Below are 19,993 nucleotides of genomic sequence, written 5' to 3'. Positions count from 1 at the left end.
AGTTGAAATTGCATGACAAAAAAATTGGTGGCAACACAAGAAGTCTACATCCCCAGCACCCCCATACACACACCTCTGTGCTGAAAGAGTTTGGTATACCTCTGCCTCCAGTGTGTGTTCTTTTCCCTTGCTTCTCATATCTTCACCTGACCACAAGCCTACCAGAAGCCTTGATGTTTCCCAACAGCCCATTTGCCATCAAGAATGCCAGCAACACTTACTGCTCAGTTTCCTTTTGTTTCTTCAGCATTCTTCAAGTCTGCTGGCTCCTCAATCTGAAGAATCCCTTAATTACAGGGTTTGGGAAAATTATACATCTAGGAGCACAGCCCCAAGACACAAAAAATACAAGCTCACAATAAGAAATTGAGAAAATGAGGAGCGACTGAAATCAGAACCAGATAAGAGGAAAGGGAGTTGCTAGTTTCCTGGCACTGCAATGAAGAGACACCCCACACGCTCAGGTTCTTCCTAAGGACAGGGTGCTGGGGCAGAACACACAGCTTACAGCTACTTCCCAAAGCAGCAGTATTACGAGAATTCAGCCAGTCCAACTTGCTGGACGGACTTTGCTGCATCATGTTCTCTCTTCCCTCCCTTATAAAAAAAATGGGTGTAGACACGTTAAAAAAAACAAAAACAAAAACAAACCACCACCACACAGATCACCTTTATGCAAGGTGAAACTTCTCAGGAAAAGGGAAATAAGCAATGGTGAGATTGTTACACATTCCCCAAAACTGAACTAAATGCAGTATTATTTATGCCCTCCCCACAAGAGCAACAAGATACTTGTCAAGATTATATTTTGCAGTGTTTTGCCTTCGAGCAGCAGTTTTCACAATGAGTAAACACAGCCCACAAGATGAGAAACCCGGTATGACAACTTTAAATCAGTACTGTATAAAGCAGATCACAGTACAAAGCTATATAAAGAAACAGCAGGAGCACAGAAGGCTGAGCAGCTTCTAGTGGTCTCGCTGAGCACAGAATTACTTGATACTCTAACACCAACCCCCCCAACACTTCCACCTACTAAGCAAGTGGGAATAAGAGTTGCACATTTAGGCACTCAGGGTACAATCACAATTGAAGGTGCACACGCCGAGTCATTCTTTGCTCCTTTCTGCGAGAACTCATCGTGGATCTGATTCTAGGCTTCAAATCCATTTCTTCCTCATTCTGTGTCCATGAGATTCTGATATCACCCTCTTCATAAGGTTGCAGCATTTAGGAGGCCAGCACAGACCAGTTTGCCATGTATTTTAGGAATCTAGTAGACAAACATATTTTTGCCCCAAAAACAGAAGCACAAACAGCCAGCTGTACTTCTCTGCCACATTTTGCTGCTTTCTAGGCCTTGTGAGGAAGCTCTGGGCAAAAATCCCTCTGGATTCAAACATTCCTTGTGCTGTTGATCTTTATGTCAGAGCGCTGGGTCCTAGACACCAAAAAAAATCTTGCATTTGGTCTTTCATACATGTACTTAAGACAAATACCTTCACATGATCAGAGCAGCTACAGATCTAGAGAGACAACTCTCCCTACTATGTGGACTCCAAATACTCAACTATTCCCTGAGCCACAGTCAGGTAGCAGTACCCAGGGGAGCGTCTTGTCCTCACTAAGAACAGAGCAAACTTTGTTCCTAGACATCCTTTCTTGATTTTCCATTTAAGGGCAACAGAAAATGCTGCTTTTACCAATTATTTTTGCTGACAAAAAGGAGAAAGGAGTGGTGGTGGCATGGGACAGCAGCAGAAATGGCATCTGTAGAGTTTGTGGAAGAGAACATCTAAGGTCCAGAGATGTAGCTGGAGAACAGTGATAGAATTCAAAAGGGTTAGAAATTAGGATGCTGAGCAGAGAAAAAGGAGACATATTCTTATGAAAGCCTTTTCAAAGTATTTTTCTACATTTAAAGATCCTTAGGTTTGATGAATACAGAAGGCAGAGGCATCGCATCTTAGGTGAGGCTTTAAGAAACGCAGACCAGAATACAGAAAGGGACACAAAAACCAGCACGTACAGGTGCTGAATGTTTCTGCATGCAAGAAAGTCAAAAACAATCAAAGGAACATTTCTGAATCAGCAATAATATTAGAGATCTGCGTATGTAGTACCGTAAAACAAACAAAAAGAGCCCCATCAACTGGAAACAACTGGATCACCATTCTTAACAGAATAGTTCTGTGCCAAAATTGTTCTCCTTCAGTAGCAGCAGACGAAATGTAATTAGCACTCCATCACCCCCACCTAGAAAAGCATGTAGTTGTCTCTGCGTGTAATAGTGCACATTATGGGAAAAAGGAGAAACCAAAGATCTGGCACCTAGGTTAGAAATAACAAGTAATCTGCAAGAAAAGTGGGAAAGTTTCTTCATGTTTCCTATGTTAACAGAAACTAATCATCAGATCTTATAGTCTAAGATGGACCAAAGAAGTCAAAGTACATCTTCTTCCAAGAACTGCATCCTAAGATCTTATTTCTAATCTTCCAAGAATTGCCAAGGTGGCGATGTCTGTGTCTGGACCACTACCCTCCACATTTGCCCCTCCAAACACACACACACTCGCAATCACATGCAGAGACTCACCTCCTCCTTGTAAAGCACAAAATGAACGAAGAGCATGATAAAACACACCCTGGTCAGTCATATACAGGAGACTGCAGTCAGTAGAGTTTATGTTGGAAAGCAGTAGGGGGAAGAGATCCTAAGTAAACCATACCCAAAGCTTATAACCAGCTTGGGCACTACTCCAAGACAGAGGGCTAGCAGCAGAAAAAAATCCTAGCCAAACGATTCAGATAAAATTTGAGTAATAAACCATACTTTGGAGCCTGGCAGTGCATACCTCTGCCTTCTGTCACCAGCCACTCCAAGTGGTTAAGCCACACTATAATTTTCTTGCTCTCTACCACAAAGTGCGTGCTCAGGTTCAAGAGTATATCCTGGGTAGTGACCAAAAGGAGTTTTCTCATAATCTAAGCCAGTCAAATTGCTAAAGAAGCCTAACAGCCACAAGTGCAAGGAGACTTCAGGAAACAGCAAACACCACTGACTCAGGCTGGAAAAGCAGCACAATGGCCACAGCTCACAGTAACCTCAGAGCCTAACGTCAGCAGCCTCAAGTAACACCATCTCAGTATTCATAAAGGCTTCTTCATCCCCCAGTGCACTAGCTAGATTGCAAGTACAAGAGATGCAACAGACATTAAGGTAATGACAGCTTTGCCTTTGTAGAAGAAGGAGACTATACAACACCCTGAGGTGCAATTGTAGCCCCAGCAGCTCCGATACCAAAAGCTCTGAAAACACAGCAGGGATGTGAAGGCCCCCACCGCAACCTGATACATGTATATACAATGCAATGGCTCTCCCCACTGCACACACACAACAACTAGACCACCATCAACTAGCCTGCTCCCCTGCCAAGCAAAGAGCACAAACACTTCACCCTCACACAGCGATGGGCATGAGGATCCCAGCCACCCCTATCTGGGGCTTATACACCTAACTTAATGCACTTTCTGATTCCTACACCCAAACCGGCTCATATACCTGGCAGCTTGGTGCTATGGGTATGGAAATTTCTTTGCTTAGGAGGGACTGCCTGCCTGTACCAGGCAGTGTTTATTGTACATCAGCAATGGTAAGGACAAGTGGGTGGCAGAAATATCACCTGTTCTCTATTCACAGGACTTTTCAGAAAGATTAAGATGCCCTTGCTCCCAATTAAATGTGATGGGAGGACCTGGGTAAGCATTTAGGAATCACAGAATCATAGAATTTTCTAGGTTGGAAGGGACCTTTAAGATCATCTAGTCCAACCATACAAGAAATATTGTCCAACAGGACAAGAAACATTACGTTCAATACAATTCTTTTGTAAATTAAAGACAAATATTAACAAAACCCCAAATAATAGTACCTTTGGGATTTATAATTTTGATTAAAAGAGAACATTGTCTTTCACAAAGAATTCCATGTAGATCCAAAGTTGACAACACTGGTTGAGGAAACAAGCACCAATTCTGCATTCCACTGCAAACAACACCTGTGTTTTAAATATAGGCGCAGTACTCCCACTCAAATAAATAAAATTATCTTTTAAACTATCAAACTTTTTTCTGGGATGAAAGTATCTACAGAGCCAGACAAAAAGAGATTTCCTCCCTTCCTTTACCCCTTTTTTACTGACTGGAATTTATACTCTAAATAAGCAAAAAAATAACAATAAAACTGATGCTCTTAATTTTTGAGGTGAGATAAAGATGCTTTGTTTGTCACCCTGGCAGAGGAGAGGGTAGAAGAAAGAGACGAAGAAACAAATCAGGCAGATTATGTTAAAAATACTGGTGATCTAGGATAGCCATTGGCTGCATCTACAAAGCTGAGTAAGCAGAAAGACGTGTGAGCATTATTGGTCCCAACAGAACAAAACAGGAAAAGAAGATAAGAAACCTTAAGTTAAAATGAGCAAACATACAACTTAATTGTACAACACACACAAAAAGGACTTTGACATCTTCACATGATGTTTATATTTCAAGCAAAGGCTTCCTTATCCTGAACACCCCTCTGTGCAGACTGACCCAGACACAACATAAAACCATTTCTCCTTTCTCAAAGAACTCAGAACAACCTTTTCCAAAGTGAGATTTCTCCGAGCTCCTCCCCCAAGCACTGCTCTAAAGTTAACACAGGCGACGCAAGTAATGAAAGAGTTGGAAGAAAAGCCTCTGTGTAGGCACGAGTTATCCCAAGGAAGAGGCAAATTCCTGTTCTCTCCTTAGGCAAACACGTGGGAGCCTGGCTGCTTGCTTTTATAAGCACTGGGAGCAGTTAGGGACTCAAATCACCAGAGATACTTGTCAAAACAACAGTCAGAGCAGAGGCAGCAGCAGATTAACTCCTTCATAGTTGCTGGCTACAGCACTGGGCTCACAGCCGAGTCCGGAGTTCACATGAATAGGATATGGCAGGGGACAAGGCACGAAGAGAAAGGCAGCTGGGGCTAAACTGCTGGAAGAGTGGGGTGCGTGAGGGGTAGAAGGGGAAGTCAAACCTATATATGCCCTCCCACCCCCCTTATATACATAAACCATGCTTTTTCAGGAGAAGGTGTTTGTAGGAGAGCTCACTTTCACATCATAAATCCCCCAACTCTAAGTTTTGCCAACAAAATGTAGTCTTCAGCATAGGGACTATAACATTTACATTTGTGTTGCAAAATCAGCAGAGTTTTTGGAATAAAACCAGAAACAAGGGAATGTTCACACCTGTCACGGTTTGTTTTCCCTCAGAAATGTCAACACAGGCTGAGACTTTTCAACTCCAGCTGGTCTCTCTAGTTGCTCTGAAGGCGATGATCCATTACGCGTGCATGCACATACACACACACACTCCTGTTGTAGCATAACAGCTGAACTAATTGTGACCAGCATTCAACATTAATGAGAGATCTTATTCCTGCTGGAGAAGCCAGCTTCAGTGAAAAAAAAAAAAAAAAAGACCTTTTCATGGACCATGCTTGATCTGGGGATGGAGCAAGCAGCCCACCATTTCTCTCTCCACTGAAGCAGAATCACAGCAGAAGCTCCCCAATTCAGTGTTTAGGGATTATCCCTAAACAGCTTTAAACTGATTTCAAACTATTTGTCTCTGAAATACAGCTCTCTGCCTGTGATTGCCTGAGCTAGACCGTTAAACAAATCTGTCAGGATAAATGCTGCTTAGCTAAGCACAGATTTTTGCCAAAGACATTATATCCTAGGTTATCCCATTCCTTCTGTCCCTATCTAGCAGACCCTCCTGCATGACCTCACACCTAAGCCAAAATGGTATCACTCTACATGACATCCAAGATACATACACCCATTTTAAACCTGCATTAAGCGATTCAGGTAACTCTGTTTAACTTCTAAGAAATGCTCCCAGTGTCAGTTTAAATACTGACTAGAGCTAATTCACTTCTGCCTAAAAAGGTCCAGATCCAAGTAAATCACTGAATGACTTTGTTCTGCCACCCACTTATTTTTTGATACTCCAGTACTACTATGCCCACAGACTTCCTCAGAAGTGCCTTCTAAACATGGGCTTGTAGGAGAGAGAAAAAACAACTCTCAGACTGGCAGACAAGACTTAAAGTGAGTGACATTCCTCTTTCCACCTCAAGACAACCTCGTTGCTAGCAGTGAGATGCATCCTAGAGAGACCAAAATACTCACTCATGAAAGGGAGCAACAACCCCAGCATCACTGGTGGATGCCACCCCTGTCACAATAACAGCTCAGCTCCTGAAAGTCTCAGCCATTTGACTGACATGTCTCTGCTTTGCAATTCCACTCCAAACTGTTGCATAAAAATGGTGAGTGCTGTTAGGTAGTTACTTCTCTCCACAAATAAGAGATCTTTACACAAGGTAACAGATCTTTACACAAAATAACACAAGACAGAACTCCACTTCCAAAGCCCATTAGCAGGCCGCCTGGCAGATGCTTTTCAAGAGAAAAAGAGAAAACTATCTCAGCTACCCAGGTCTTTCAGCGAATAGGTGCAAGATTCCTACCTTGTGTAGCCCAGAAAATGCTGACAGATGCAGAAGTCACATCTTTGCTCTTTACCCAGCTATTGTTGCGATGCCTACTCCATGCAGAGATGACACAGAAGTAATCCCCTCTGTCACTTTCTGAAGTCCACTGGATTCGTAAACTGAAGGTGTCAGCAGCCTTTTTAGAGAAGATTATTTCCCCATTCTGAGTCCGCTCTCTGCTCCTGTCCCCAAGCAGGAGAGTCCAGTCTGCATCCATAGCAGCCAGGAGTTCCTCTGTCACCACATCATCACTGCGCAGACGCTTCCTAAAGTACCAGGAAACTGTGAAGCGGATATTAGCTTCGGTGTCCTGTGCATTTGTGATCCTGCAGTTGAGCTCTGTGGGGTCATCTGAAAACTTGGGTGTTTTAGAGGCATTCAGAAACACCTCATAGTCTGGCTCTGCAGGAGAAGAAACCCAGAAGAAAGAGGTTAGAAGCTACAAGCAGAAGGGAGAAAGTGACAGAGCCTATTCAGGGATACTGCTAACTTTTAACACCCGTTCTGTGAAAGCACCTGAACTAGAAGCCAAGTGCCAGAATATGCATTTTTCTTACAAGACCTGGGGACTGGGAACTTGGACTCCAGCTCTCAGTCTTGCACCAGTCTGACACAAGTACCCCTAGGCCAGCATTTCCAAGCAAGACCTTTCGTTTCATATGTCTAGTCAGACCACTTGAGAAAAGTCAGGACTAAGGGAACTTGCCGAGCAAAATCATTCCCTTCTTTAGGCCTGGCTCCAAGAACCCAGCATGTGGGTTCAGTTTCAGCCCAGCCAGTCACCTTTTGCACTTGTTCAAACGCCTGGGGCAGCCTCCACTAACAGGAGACTGGTTATTCTCTAGCTTTGGACTGACCAGAGACATCCCATTTCCCTAATTTCTCTCCAGGATAAGAGGCTATTTCCTATCCTGAAATGCCTTCTTTTCCACACTTAACCATCCCATGTCCCTACAATACATTTTTAAAATGTTAAAAAGCAACCCAAAAATGAAAGACCTCATCCACCCGCACACCAAAACCAGGGGGCATGGGTACCACCATTGCACTGACCACAAGCAGCACCAATAGCAGTGCACAGTAAATTTCAGTGGGCAGCATAATAAATACTAAGTAGGTTAAAAGTCAAAGATGTGTAGATGAGAAGAGCTTCACAGTCTGAGTAGTGAAGTACATGCTGTACAGGTATGAGGCTGCAATACCTGAAATTCATGGGTTAAGAATGGGGCTGTTGTATTTAAATCTGAAATAGCTGGCTGTCCAAAGCCTAAAAGCGATAAGGCAGCGGCATGGCTATTTTCTCTCAGACTACAGAGACAGTAAAGGAAAAAGATTACAGCAAGAGCTTCACACCACAGAGGAAATACATATTTATTTACTAGTATTAAAATGTTTTTCTGTCTTGCTGTCTACTATAATTCAGTAAAAAGACTAGCTTTCCAACTGTTTGGCCAATACTCATCACATCTCTTACATCGTAAGTGTATTCAGCGCTCTATATTTATTTCTTGCTTTGTGTTTTATTTGGCATTTTGCCCTCCTAGAAACAATTAACCGAAGCTAAAATTGGGACAGAGAAGGCAATCCAAGGCTAAAACTTAGGCTTAGCTCACCAATGAGCCAAGATAACAAAGCATCTTAATAGAACTGCTGCACAAACTGTGTGCACATGCACTTTTGGATTTCAGATGCAAAGGATAAAAACAATTGTATTAAGTAAGCTGGCTGCTGCGATGTCAGCTTGCAGAAAAGATCTCTCACCATTAAGTGTTATGCATGCAGTGTCCTTGCATCTAGCAAGAACAAGGGCGTTAATACACTCCAGACACTAGAGTATCTAGTGATACTGATGGTAAATTTCTGCAGTGTTAGGTAACACAAAAGCATAAAAGTACTGTTTACATAAGTCCAGAATTCCTACTACCAGTGATCATAAGTGCAGATTTCTGCACGTTTTCAGCATAAGCCAAAATAAAAAGAAAATGCACAGAATTCCTCTGCTGTAACCAAGGCATAGATTATTAGTAGCAGGCAAAACCCACTTTTGGTGTTAAGTCCTCATACAGCTACACTACTCTTCCTGTCTCATTCACAAAAGACTACTCTTTTCCAGGGCCTCATGATATATTGTTCACACTCTGCGATTTTCTTATTGTTCCCCTCACCTCCCCTTCCCCCCTAAAAAGAAGGCATTCAAGACCAATTAATATTTTCACAGTAACAATGACTATGAAAGCAGAAACTCTTCTCTAGACAGGAATATAAAGAAGGAAAAAGCTGTAGCAAACTTGAGTTCTTAGATAATCACTTCAGGTTTGTTCTATTTGCGGGCAGGGAAAGGACTGCTAAGAAGAGTTTTGGCTTTGACAGCACCACTCCAGATAGGCGCTTCACCCCGACAGACACTTAAACAGAGGATTTAGAAAGAATAAAAGGCTGGCTGGATAAACCTCATTCCTCCACTCTGTCAGCTGTCAAAGAGCAGCCTCACTGACAGTTCAATGACTTAATACTCCAGCAGCTCTTAACTACCATTAAGGAGGAGGAGTTGGTAAATTCTGGATGCAGCTGAAAACCTCAAATGCTGAAAATTTATTCTACTTTCCCTTGCCCTAGCAACCAAGCATCTGCTAAAGAGCGTATTTTATTCTCTCCTGTTCCCAAATAATGTCAAATCAGAATGGAAAGAGTAAGGAATACTCCTACAGGTACAGACACTATGAGAGAATACATGAGAATGCAGTGAACCTGCGCACGCATGAGTATTTGTGGGGGAAGAAGGGAACACTCACAAATTGAATGTACAGTTTGAATGTCTGAAAGAGGACAGGAAATTAAGACATTCATCACTTGCGCGCTTCCAGCACACATTACAAGTATACTTGGATACAGCCACGGCTCAACTGCTCTGTACAATGCTAAAATGTGAAATTTAAAGTCACGGTCACTGGGATTTGGCCTCGTAACACAGCTATTTATTTCTGAAAAACAGGCTTCAGAGTGGGCTCTCTATATGCTGTCCTCATTCAGTACTTCTATGTTGAAGGAGCTCTGCCCTTGTAGCTGGACAGTACTACCGATTTCTGATGACAAGAGGCTCTGAACATGTACATTGAGAGGGTTTAGACCTGGATACTTGCATCCAGCCAAAGTTGGGAACAAACACAAGTACTACAGCTCAACCGGTTCTCCCCCAGCCTCACATCTACGTTCATTCATGCTTCCAACACAACTGATACTTTGCAAATTTTAGCAGGTGCACATACCTTACCTACAGCATCCTTCAACACCATCATGAGTTTCATTGCTTCTAAACTGAAGCTATTCTCTCCAAGATTAAACTAGGGGACAGGATGGGTAGGCTGACATATCTAGACCTACGCCTAAAGTGACAGGATTTTTAGAAGTTTTGCTGGAGTTTCATTTTCAGTATTTCTCCCAAGTAACTTTACTTCTAAGGATATTTGCATAAAGAGAGATCTCCAAAGCTTAAGAGTTTAGCTGGGATAATACAAAGCAAAAGAAAGCAAAAGCCTTACAATCTGCAGCCTACATGACACAGTGGATCTCCAAAACAGATTTGTCTTGGGAAAGGGGGCTAAGAAAGGATACTGTCAGCCTGCTCTTGTAGGCCAGGTAGATCAGATAAGCCTGTTGAATCTTCTCCTACAGCTTCTGTTCCTCATTCAGTCAACAAGTCTTAAATGAACAACTGTTAAAACACAGCTGGCTCCAACCAGCTCCTTGCAAAATAATGTGGACATTGATGGCATTAGAGCTGTAAGAAGGGAAAACCACCAAGAAAAACTGGAGGATAAAGGAAGGAGAGAATAAAGAGATCATCAAGTTTCTGTTTAAGTAGATTTTTTTCTCCCACTGGTGAATTAAAAGAACTCACTGCAGAAATGCTGCAGCAATGTATGGAAGCCATAACTTAAGTGCACAAATAATCCTTTGCTTGTCCAAAAGGCTAAAAATCCACTCATCTCTAGGACTGACTGATTAAAACTGCACCACACTGAGTGGGATGTTAAATACTGCAGGAAAATCTGCTTTAGTGCCCACTATGCTAATCAACACTGCTAGTATTGTTAGCCACAAGCTAGGTCTTTCTCAGTCACACTATTTAATAGCTATGTGACATGGTCTATGTAAAATGGACTTGTGTGTTGAGGGAGGAGAATAAAGGAGTATAAAAGTCATGTTTCATTCTAAATCCATCAGTAGGATGTGGTGTCCCTAGTGATTAAAAAAAACCAAAACAAAAAGCCAACAGCTTTGAAAGCTATTAGAGTTCATTATGAAGTTTCCATCATAAATAATTTTTTATGGTATATGACTCAAAAATCAGGGGAAGCATCTGATATCACTGTGTTCAGAGCTCAGAGAGAATGCCTGTTGCTGGATGAGAGCCCTGCTAATGATACAAGGGAGGTGATAGGGGACAACATGACAACAGGGGCAGCTTCAGCCCCTGGAAAACAAGGCAGGCTTTTAAGTTCTATTTCCCAGTTGCAGACTGTTCACTAACACAAGAAAGCAGAGCACGTGGGAGGGACATGCGGTAAGAGATCCTAAAACCCTATAATGTACAACCCCAAAACCCCACAGGATAGATCGGTATTTTTATACGTGAAAGAGAGTTACTCTACATATAGATGATAAATGCAAACGAAAGAAATTTACACAGAAGAGATTCTGCAAGGTCCTCTCCCCTTTTTTGATGGTACATTACCCATGAAGTCCGAAAATGGAATCACTCACCTAATGCTGTCACCACCACACTGACTGGTGCAGATGTCCTCTCCACCACCTTATGCCAGCTTCCGTTGTGCAGTGGTACCCAGATAGCTGCTTGGCAGTAGTAGTACCCAGAGTCTTCCACATCCACATCACGCACCAATAGGCGATAGGAGTTCCTATCTACATGGCTCAGGCTGATAAGAGTTGAATCACTGACAACAGAATCACGGTCCACGCTCAGCAGAACCTGAGCATCTGACAAGGTATCATCAGGTGATGCAGAAAAATACCACATCACCTCCGCTTGGAAAATACCACTCCTGTCTGTTGTGATGTTGCATGTGAGATCCAGGGAGTCTCTTTCAGTCACAGACACATTGCTTGTTGAGATGACCACATCTAGAGCTTAGAAATGGAGACAAAAATTCAAACAAAAAATAAAACTTTTAAAAAAAAAAATATATTTTTTTTAAGAGTCCCCGGTAAGTTATCCAGACTTCACTTTATCTTACAGAAGCTTCTGAAGTAGCTAGTAGCCCTGCCTTCAAATGCCTGCTGGCTATTGAGCTCCATGATCTATTATAAGGGAAGTACACATTATCAGTCAAGCAAGTGATGTGTGATAAGGTGGGAGGAAGGGAGGGAAAATGGGGTTTTTATAACTCAACAACTAGCCCATGAAAGCTTTGTTCCAAACACAGGCAGCATTGTCACCTTCGCACAGCAGGAAAATGTGTACAGGATTTTGCATTCTCACAGGAGGGTCAAGGTGTTTTGGGACTATCTCTCAGAAGAGAAAATGTCCACTGAAATCACCAGGTACTACATTAAAACTCAACTTGGTTTCTGCTGAAATGGTTTTGTGCTCCTCTAACAGAATCAATTTAGATAAGAAGCAGCCCCAGCCACATATTCGAGTCCTGACTGACCTCAGGTGTGCTGCAGAAACATGACACGAAAGCAAACAGAAGGCAGCAATAACTCCTTGTACTGCTGACTTAGAATCACAAAATCACAGAATCACATGGGGTTGGAAGGGACCTCAGGAGATCATCTAGTCCAACCCCCCTGGCCAAAGCAGGTCCACCTAGAGCAGGGTGCACAAGAACGTGTCCAGGCGGGTTTTGAATGTCTCCAGAGAAGGAGACTCCACCACCCCTCTGGGCAGGCTCTTCCAGTGCTCTGCCATCCCCAAAGTAAAGAAGTTCCTCCTCATGTTTAGGTGGAACTTCTTATATTCAAGTTTGTGCCCATTTCCTCTTGTCCTATCCCTGGGCACCACTGAAAAAAGACCCATCCACTTGACACCCACCCTTTAAGCATTTATAAGCATTGATCAGATCCCCCCTCAGTCTTCTCTTCTCTAGACTAAAAACACCCAAGTCCCTCAACCTCTCCTCATAAGGGAGATGGTCCAGGCCCCTAATCATCTTTGTAGCCCTCTGCTGTACCCTCTCCAGCAGTTCCCTGTCCTTCTTGAACTGGGGAGTCCAGAACTGGACACAGTACTCCAGATGGGGTCTCTCCAGGGCAGGGTAGAGGGGGAGGATAACCTCTCTCGACCTGCTGGTCACACTCTTTCTGATGCACCCCAAGATGTCATTGGCCTTCTTGGCCACAAGGGCACATTGTCAGCTCATAGTCATCATTGTCCACCAGGACTCCTAGGTCTTTCTCCTCAGAGGTTCTCTCCAGCAAGTCAGCCCCCAACCTGTACTGGAGCATGGGGTTATTTCTCCCCAGGTGCAGCACCCTACACTTGCCTTTATTGAAGTACATCAGGTTGCTCTCTGCCCAACTCTCCAGCCTGTCCAGGTCTTGCTGTATGGCAGCACAGCCCTCCTCCGTGTCAACGACCCCTCCCAGTTTTGTATTGTCAGCAAACTTGCTGAGGGTATACTCCATCCCCTCATCCAGGTCATTGATGAATATATTGAAGAGGAGTGGACCCTGTACTGACCCCTGAAGGACTCCACTTGTTACAGACCTCCAACTAGATTCTGTGCCCCTAATAACAACCCTGAGATCTGTCTTTCAGCCAGTTTTCAATCCACCTCACTGTCCACTCCTCTAATCCACACTTTCTAAGCTTACCTATGAGGATGCTGTGGGAGACTGTGTCAAAAGCCTTGCTGAAGTCAAGGTAGACAACATCCACCGCCCTCCTCTCATCTATCCAACCAGTCATGCCATCATAGAAGGCTATCAGGTTAGTCAGACATGACTTCCCCTTGGTGAATCCGTGTTGACTACTTCTGATAGCGTTCTTTTCCTCCATATGCTTTGAGATGATGCCCAGAACGAGTCGTTCCATCATCTTTCCAGGGATGGAGGTGAGGCTGACTGGCCTGTAGTTTCCTGGGTCCTCCTTCTTGCCCTTTTTGAAGACTGGGATGACATTGGCTTTCCTCCAGTCCTCAGGCACCTTGCCTGTAGACTCCTCCACTTACTGCTCTGACCAAGACACACTGGGGACTTTAAAGCAATGCCAATTGCCACTTAAAACACATTTAACAAATTCCTCCACTGGCCTGTGATTTTTAATATGCATAACACATACAGTCATAGCCAGCATTCAAATGGGACCTTCTGCATTCTGTAGGTTACCAGGCTGGCCACAGCTTTGTTAAAAGCAAGCCATGAAATTAGTGTGTCAAGACCAGGAGTAGAAAAACTCCTGTTTTTTTCTGGTGAGAGGTGAACCAAGGGTGCTCTGTGTGTTGTTTGCAAACCTCAGTGCAAATCATTCACTGAGTTACCTGGCCACCACACGTCTTTACTTGCTCATTCCCTCATTCTACATTCCCTAAAGATTAGATTTGGATCTCAGTGCAGCACCATTCCCACAGTGGGTAATGCAGCTGTTCTTGAAGTCTCAGCTGAGGACAGTAGACAGGGCTGCTACAGAAATGGCTCTTCTCAGCAGATCTATGACCAAGCTCATGAGTAAGAATACAGACTCCTACTTTAAACAGGCAGCTATGTCTCTGGTGCAAACTAGTGACTTCTGTGTAAAACCATGTTCTATTACATAATAGGTACCCATCTGTAAAAGCTTTATAGGATTATTATCAGGAATGAGAGACAACATATAAAGGCCAGAGCCAAACTAAGCAGCCACAACTATTGCCAATAAAACCAAACAATACTCATCTGACCACTCACTACCCAATAGCCCAGAGCAGTCAACCTGAACAGAGGGTAGCAAGGCACACCTGAGTGGTAAAGCAAAGTCCACTGCCTGATGAGTATCTCATTGATACTTCCCTCACTGTCTTATCATGGGATTGGAATCAGTAGGAAAGCCTAGTCAATTTAACAGACTAATACTAGAGTATAAAATAAGATTCATCTGCAAGGTTAAGGGCAGCATTTCTCCAAGGAACACTTCTGTCTTCATGAAATGGTGATGGGCATTAAGAATCTGGCAGTATATGCATACAGAGGGACTCTAAGAGAGTTTACCCATATGTATTTCTCAATGCTCCTTTTTTGGTTACATACGTGTCTGAAGGCCTCACTTTAGCTTATATACCTCTCGTGCAAGGCATTATTAAACAAAAAAAAAAAAAGAGAAAAAGACATCTGAGAACAAAGTTGGGCCCAAAGATGTAATGCTTTTAGGAGATGAAAGTGATAGGCAAGCAGATAGAAGAGCAGCAACAGAAAAAAATACAGCCCACAGTTACACAAGTAACCTGTGCATGACTTTTTTCATTAGATATGTTAATTCAAATTTGGTTTTTTTTTTTTTTTTTTTCCATTTTACAAATTCAGCCCCACAGTTTATAGCAAGCAAGAATGAGGGAAGTGCAGCAAGCAGGCATACTGTTTACAACTCAAGTTCATTTTAGAATTCAAGTGCAGAGGTTTCGGATGTCAGCACAAGATGCTCTTCAAGTCTTACTACAGGATGTGTGGGTAAAAATTTCCACAGCCTTTTGCTGGAGAATAGTCTATCCCATTTAGCATAACTTTAAAAGAAAGCCTTCATGGCCCTGACAAAGTGCCAGTGCTGGCAATGACTGAGCTAAAACTGAAGGCAAAAAAACCCCTGAACAAAAATCAAACAAAAAAACCCGCAAATAAACAAAACCGCACACTCAAACCACATTAAAATATTGCAGTACTACTGGTCTTGGCCATCCTCATCCTTTTTTCAGTCATTGATTAAACCCCACCTACTTAAACCAAACTCTCCAAAAGTGCAACAAAATAGAGAATTACAGCTCTTAATTAAGCAAACTCTGCCTCAGCAGAGAGCACTGCAAGCTCTACTGTGCAAAAGATACCCTGAAAAAGAGGGGGCAGATGGATCCTGTCAAATTTCACAGGCTAAGTACCACCAGGATACTAAAACTACATCCAAATGAGCTAGCCAAAAAAGTCAACAGTTCGGGGCTCTCCCTATAGTGATCACAGGATTACAAAAACAAAAAGATACTCCTACTGTCTGAACACTTTAAAAATATCATCATATTTTCACATTTCTGAGGGACCATCATTGCCTGTTTTTCCATCTATTGAGTGACAAGACGCTTCCCCCCTGCTTTCCCTCTGCCAACTAGCAATAGTAATGCTAATGCAATTAAGCGCTTAGTGCATCTACTCCTGAAATCTATATGGGCAGGGAGATCTGGATATCCCCAGCACAGCACTGTATGTATTTTTGTCTCCTTAGTCAAGCATGCAATGATGTGTTTAACAGAACCATTACTGTCCTTGATCTCTGTCAACACAATGGAGCAATGAGACCAGTGATCCAGTGTCAGTGATAAAAATCACTGGATCATTTGTCCTGTTAAATAATCACTGCCTTCCTCCTTTCTCTTGATCTTTCCATGCTATTTTAATAATCAATGTACAGAAAAGCTTCACTTCTGTCACTGAATCACAAGCCACTTTTACAGGGAAGGTGCAGCTGTTTACGCTACGGGACAGCCCTATGTTAATGAGAGAGCAGCGGGAAGGTTTGGGATGCTCAAGGGTTAAATACAATGTTTAAGAAATATGAAAATCAGAAGCAATCTGAAGTGAGCTAAGGATGCAATAAAATCTAGGTCTAGTCATCTAAGAGGTTTCAGCCAATCCTTCCATACCATCATCCCCATTCTCCACAAAATAAAAGCTAGAAAAATTATGCTACACATTTTCTATTGACTTAGATGTAAACAGGCAAGCTATCCAAACAGCACTTTAGGTTCTTCTGGAACGCATCCTCATTTAGTTTGGCTTACTCAATTTCTGCTCTCAAAGTATCACAGTCTGGACACAGCACTGCTGTAGTTACAAGCTGTGACCCCAGCCCATCAGTAACACTCACCAGTCCATTGGATTGCCACAGTTGCTATCTCCACACTCTTCTCCTGAATCTTCTGCCATGAACTATCTGCCCCTCTCACCCATTCGCTCACAAGACACCTGTAGGCACCCCCATCCACTGACGAGGCCTGGGATACAGATAACCGATACGTGTCATTTGCTCCTGTGTCCAAGCGGATATCTCCATTACGGTAGCGTTCTTCATAGCCAGGGCCCGGATGGAATTTGCCCTCATGAGTCAAAGATAGGATGTCCCGCCAAGTCGATCCACTTTTGATCTGCCAAGTCACATGCAGGTGAGTGTGCTCCGGTGAGGTGGTGATTGCTGAGCAACGCAACTTGAAAGAGTCACCCTCAGACAGCCGGAGAGACATCGAGGAACGTGCTTTTGAACCACTCACTGATAAGCCATCGGAAATCACTATTAAAAAAATAGGACCAAAAGACACAAGCATCATAAAACGGAAGTACGAAGAGAACACCCACACTGACCTGTTCAGATACAAGGCAGTAAAACTACCACAGAGCAATACCTGGCTAATAATTCCTTCTTCCGCACATAAATATATTCCAGGAACAAGGAAATTCAGCTGAAAATCCATTCAAGGAAGTGCTCCATTTTAAACAAACCAAGACAAGCATTCAAATTCATTTATCCTTCCACTCACTTCAGTTTCTCATCCAAACGCCATCATTCTGCCTATTCCCATCCAGAACCATCTTGATTTTCACAGGAGTAAAAGATAACACACTTAAAAAAATAGTCTCCCAAGTTACTACCGAACAACCCTAAATGCAAGAGTAAAGCTAGGGCATGACAGCAGTATCAACATGCTAGAGGGGAAAAGGAAGATTACCTTCTTCATACAGAAAGATCCCTAAACGACACTATAAATAAGAGAGAGAAGACAGGATATGTTTTTTTACCTGAAGTTTGCTTTTCTACCCAGAGGCTTAGGGACATTAAATATTTGCAGACATCTTCAGAAAACCCACTGCTTAGTTTTCCCATTTTTATTTACATATTTACTAGACAGAAAAAAGGCAAGTGGTGTTTATAGTAAACAGCCTCTCTTCACTTCTTCACTTCACTTGCCTTTGCTACCATAGCTCCCAATTTTCGATTTTGGCCTTACAAGAATTAAACAGGAACAAGGAGAAGAAAAAGAAAAAAAAACAGTATCACAATGCTTATAAGCAACAGAAATCCAACATTCTTAATGGTACATCTATAATCAATATAAAAAAAAAAATTTAGAGCACACCTCACTCTTCAGAAATACCTTTCACTTGGACCTCTGCATCATAATTTCCCTGAACGGTGGCATCAGTGCTGGGCGTGGAGCATTTGTATCTCCCTTGGTCAGTTGGCTGGATGTTTCTAATCACAAGTTCCACAGCATCGTTGCTGCTCCGTCTCAGTTTGATATCCCCGTTGCCCACGCGTTTTTGGTACTCCTCAGAGGTGAATGTAGAATCCCAGGTACTCACTATCCGCATGAAGTCAGTCTCCCGGGAGAACTCCCAGTCAAAGTTCTGTTCACTGGGTCCATCGTAGTCACTAACGCTGCAAGGGATCACCACCTCCGTGCCCATGACTCGAATAAGAGGACCTTTGGGCACCCTCACAACACGCCCTCTGCAGAAAGCTAAGCAGGAGAATAGAGAGAGAACACACAGTTAACAAAGGAATTAACAGGACAGACTTTGACCAAAAAAAAAAAAAAAAAAAAAGAAATACAACAAGGTTGGACACTTCACTCTGCAGAAAGCTAGGAGCTAGGACTAGTAAGAGCAGTATTTGCCATTAACATTTAATCTCACTGGAGCAGGAGTCCCTGAATATACCATTTTTAGTGTGCGCAATCTTTGTTTCATTCCTTATTTAGTAACACATTAAGTAACGACATACTGAAGGAGATAAAATTGTAAGGAGGAAAAAAATAAAAAAAAGGAGACACCTAGCCATAGATCCACGGCTACCATACATAGTCAGTAGCAGTTTCTCCAATACAAGCCAAGTGCTATGTAAGACACTTAAACAACATTAATAAGTGGTTTTCATTACTACAGTGAGGGGATAATCTAATCAGGCATTTTAAGTCTTCTGCTGACATCAGTAGAGGGGTCAAAGTAGGAAACTAACTCCCCCCTAGCTTGAGGGCCATAAGAGTGGTAAGTTGACATTCTCCAAAAATGAGCATAGTCTCTTCTGCCCTGAAGGGTAACGGCTTCTCTAACACAGGTGAGCTTCCTTGCCTTCCTAATTGATTTAAAGGAAGAAGTGATTTCAACAGACACAGTTTGCTTGAAAGTATTTCTGCAACCACACGTGTTTCTAACACACATTTCCTCTTTGGTGGAAGTCCCAAAACACAGGAGCATGAGCAGAGCAGGCTCCCTCCAGAGCAGGGGAACACACAGTGTTCAGACTGTGTTTTCTGGGACTTGTTCACTAGAAGCATAGAACAACAACAGCAGATCTCTGCAGAAGGCTGGCAAAGCAGCATGCTATGCTCCAGGCAAAAGTTTGAAGCACTTAAACTAGCCAAAGAACCTGGCAAAGATGCAGGAGACTTTTCTGGTTGATTTGGCTCTGTAGCCCAAAGAATAACCCTAACAGCTGCACATGGATTTTGGCAGGTTCTTATTTCCCAAAAGAGCAAACTGCTTTGATTCATAGTTCCAACCAGAGAAATCTTTTCAGAGGGGTACTACCTAAACTGTCTCCAAACATGAAAAGCCCACTGTATCCCACCAGCTCCATATCCACAGCAAGATACTTTAGCAGCCAGGTAGAACAGGGGAAGCCAGAACACTGAAGTACAGATCTTACTAAAACCAAGTAAGTGGCCATAACAACATCTAAAGCAGTTGGACCAAAAGTTTGATCTGAGGCACCACAGGGACAAAGCCAAATTTAAACAAACAACCCCCCAACACACAAAGTCCAGCAGCCCACAACTGCTCTAATTCACCAGCTTTGTTGAGAAAGCAACCAGCTAGAGACATGAACACCAATATATACTTGCTGAGCCTTTCCCACCTCTCATTCTTGCTGTAGATTAACATGCCACTTGCCATCATACCAATATGTATCCAGCTGTGGGCAAAGAAGTTAGTCTTGTAAAGAGAAACCACCCACTGGGGAACCTGTTTTAAAGTGCAGCTTTTCCCCTCCAAAGTGGCATGGAGAAGGAGATTGTTCTGGTTTCAGCTAGGAAAGCGTTAATTTTTCTTTCTAGTGATTGCCGTGAAAGGAATGTCAATAATACCTATTGGTTTGGTTCTTGCTAGGTGACGTTTCTACTTTTCAATATACTTTTCAGATT

At 42.8% G+C, this 19,993-nt stretch overlaps 1 protein-coding gene across 1 annotated transcript in view; it reads right to left on the bottom strand.

The window, feature by feature from the left end:
• PTGFRN (prostaglandin F2 receptor inhibitor) overlaps positions 1 to 19,993 on the bottom strand; it is a 73,341-nt gene that overhangs the window by 19,676 nt on the left and 33,672 nt on the right. The window contains exons 4-7 of the mRNA XM_074166751.1: positions 17,945 to 18,310; positions 16,663 to 17,082; positions 11,361 to 11,744; positions 6,573 to 6,998 (exon numbers count right to left, since the gene is read on the bottom strand). Coding sequence (XP_074022852.1) covers positions 6,573 to 6,998; positions 11,361 to 11,744; positions 16,663 to 17,082; positions 17,945 to 18,310 — 1,596 coding nt within the window. The remainder of the gene's footprint in view (positions 1 to 6,572; positions 6,999 to 11,360; positions 11,745 to 16,662; positions 17,083 to 17,944; positions 18,311 to 19,993) is intronic.

Source organism: Numenius arquata, chromosome 1, assembly GCF_964106895.1.
Source record: "Numenius arquata chromosome 1, bNumArq3.hap1.1, whole genome shotgun sequence".
NCBI classification, from domain to species: Eukaryota; Metazoa; Chordata; class Aves; order Charadriiformes; family Scolopacidae; genus Numenius; species Numenius arquata.
This window is presented reverse-complemented; position numbering and strand designations above follow the sequence as displayed.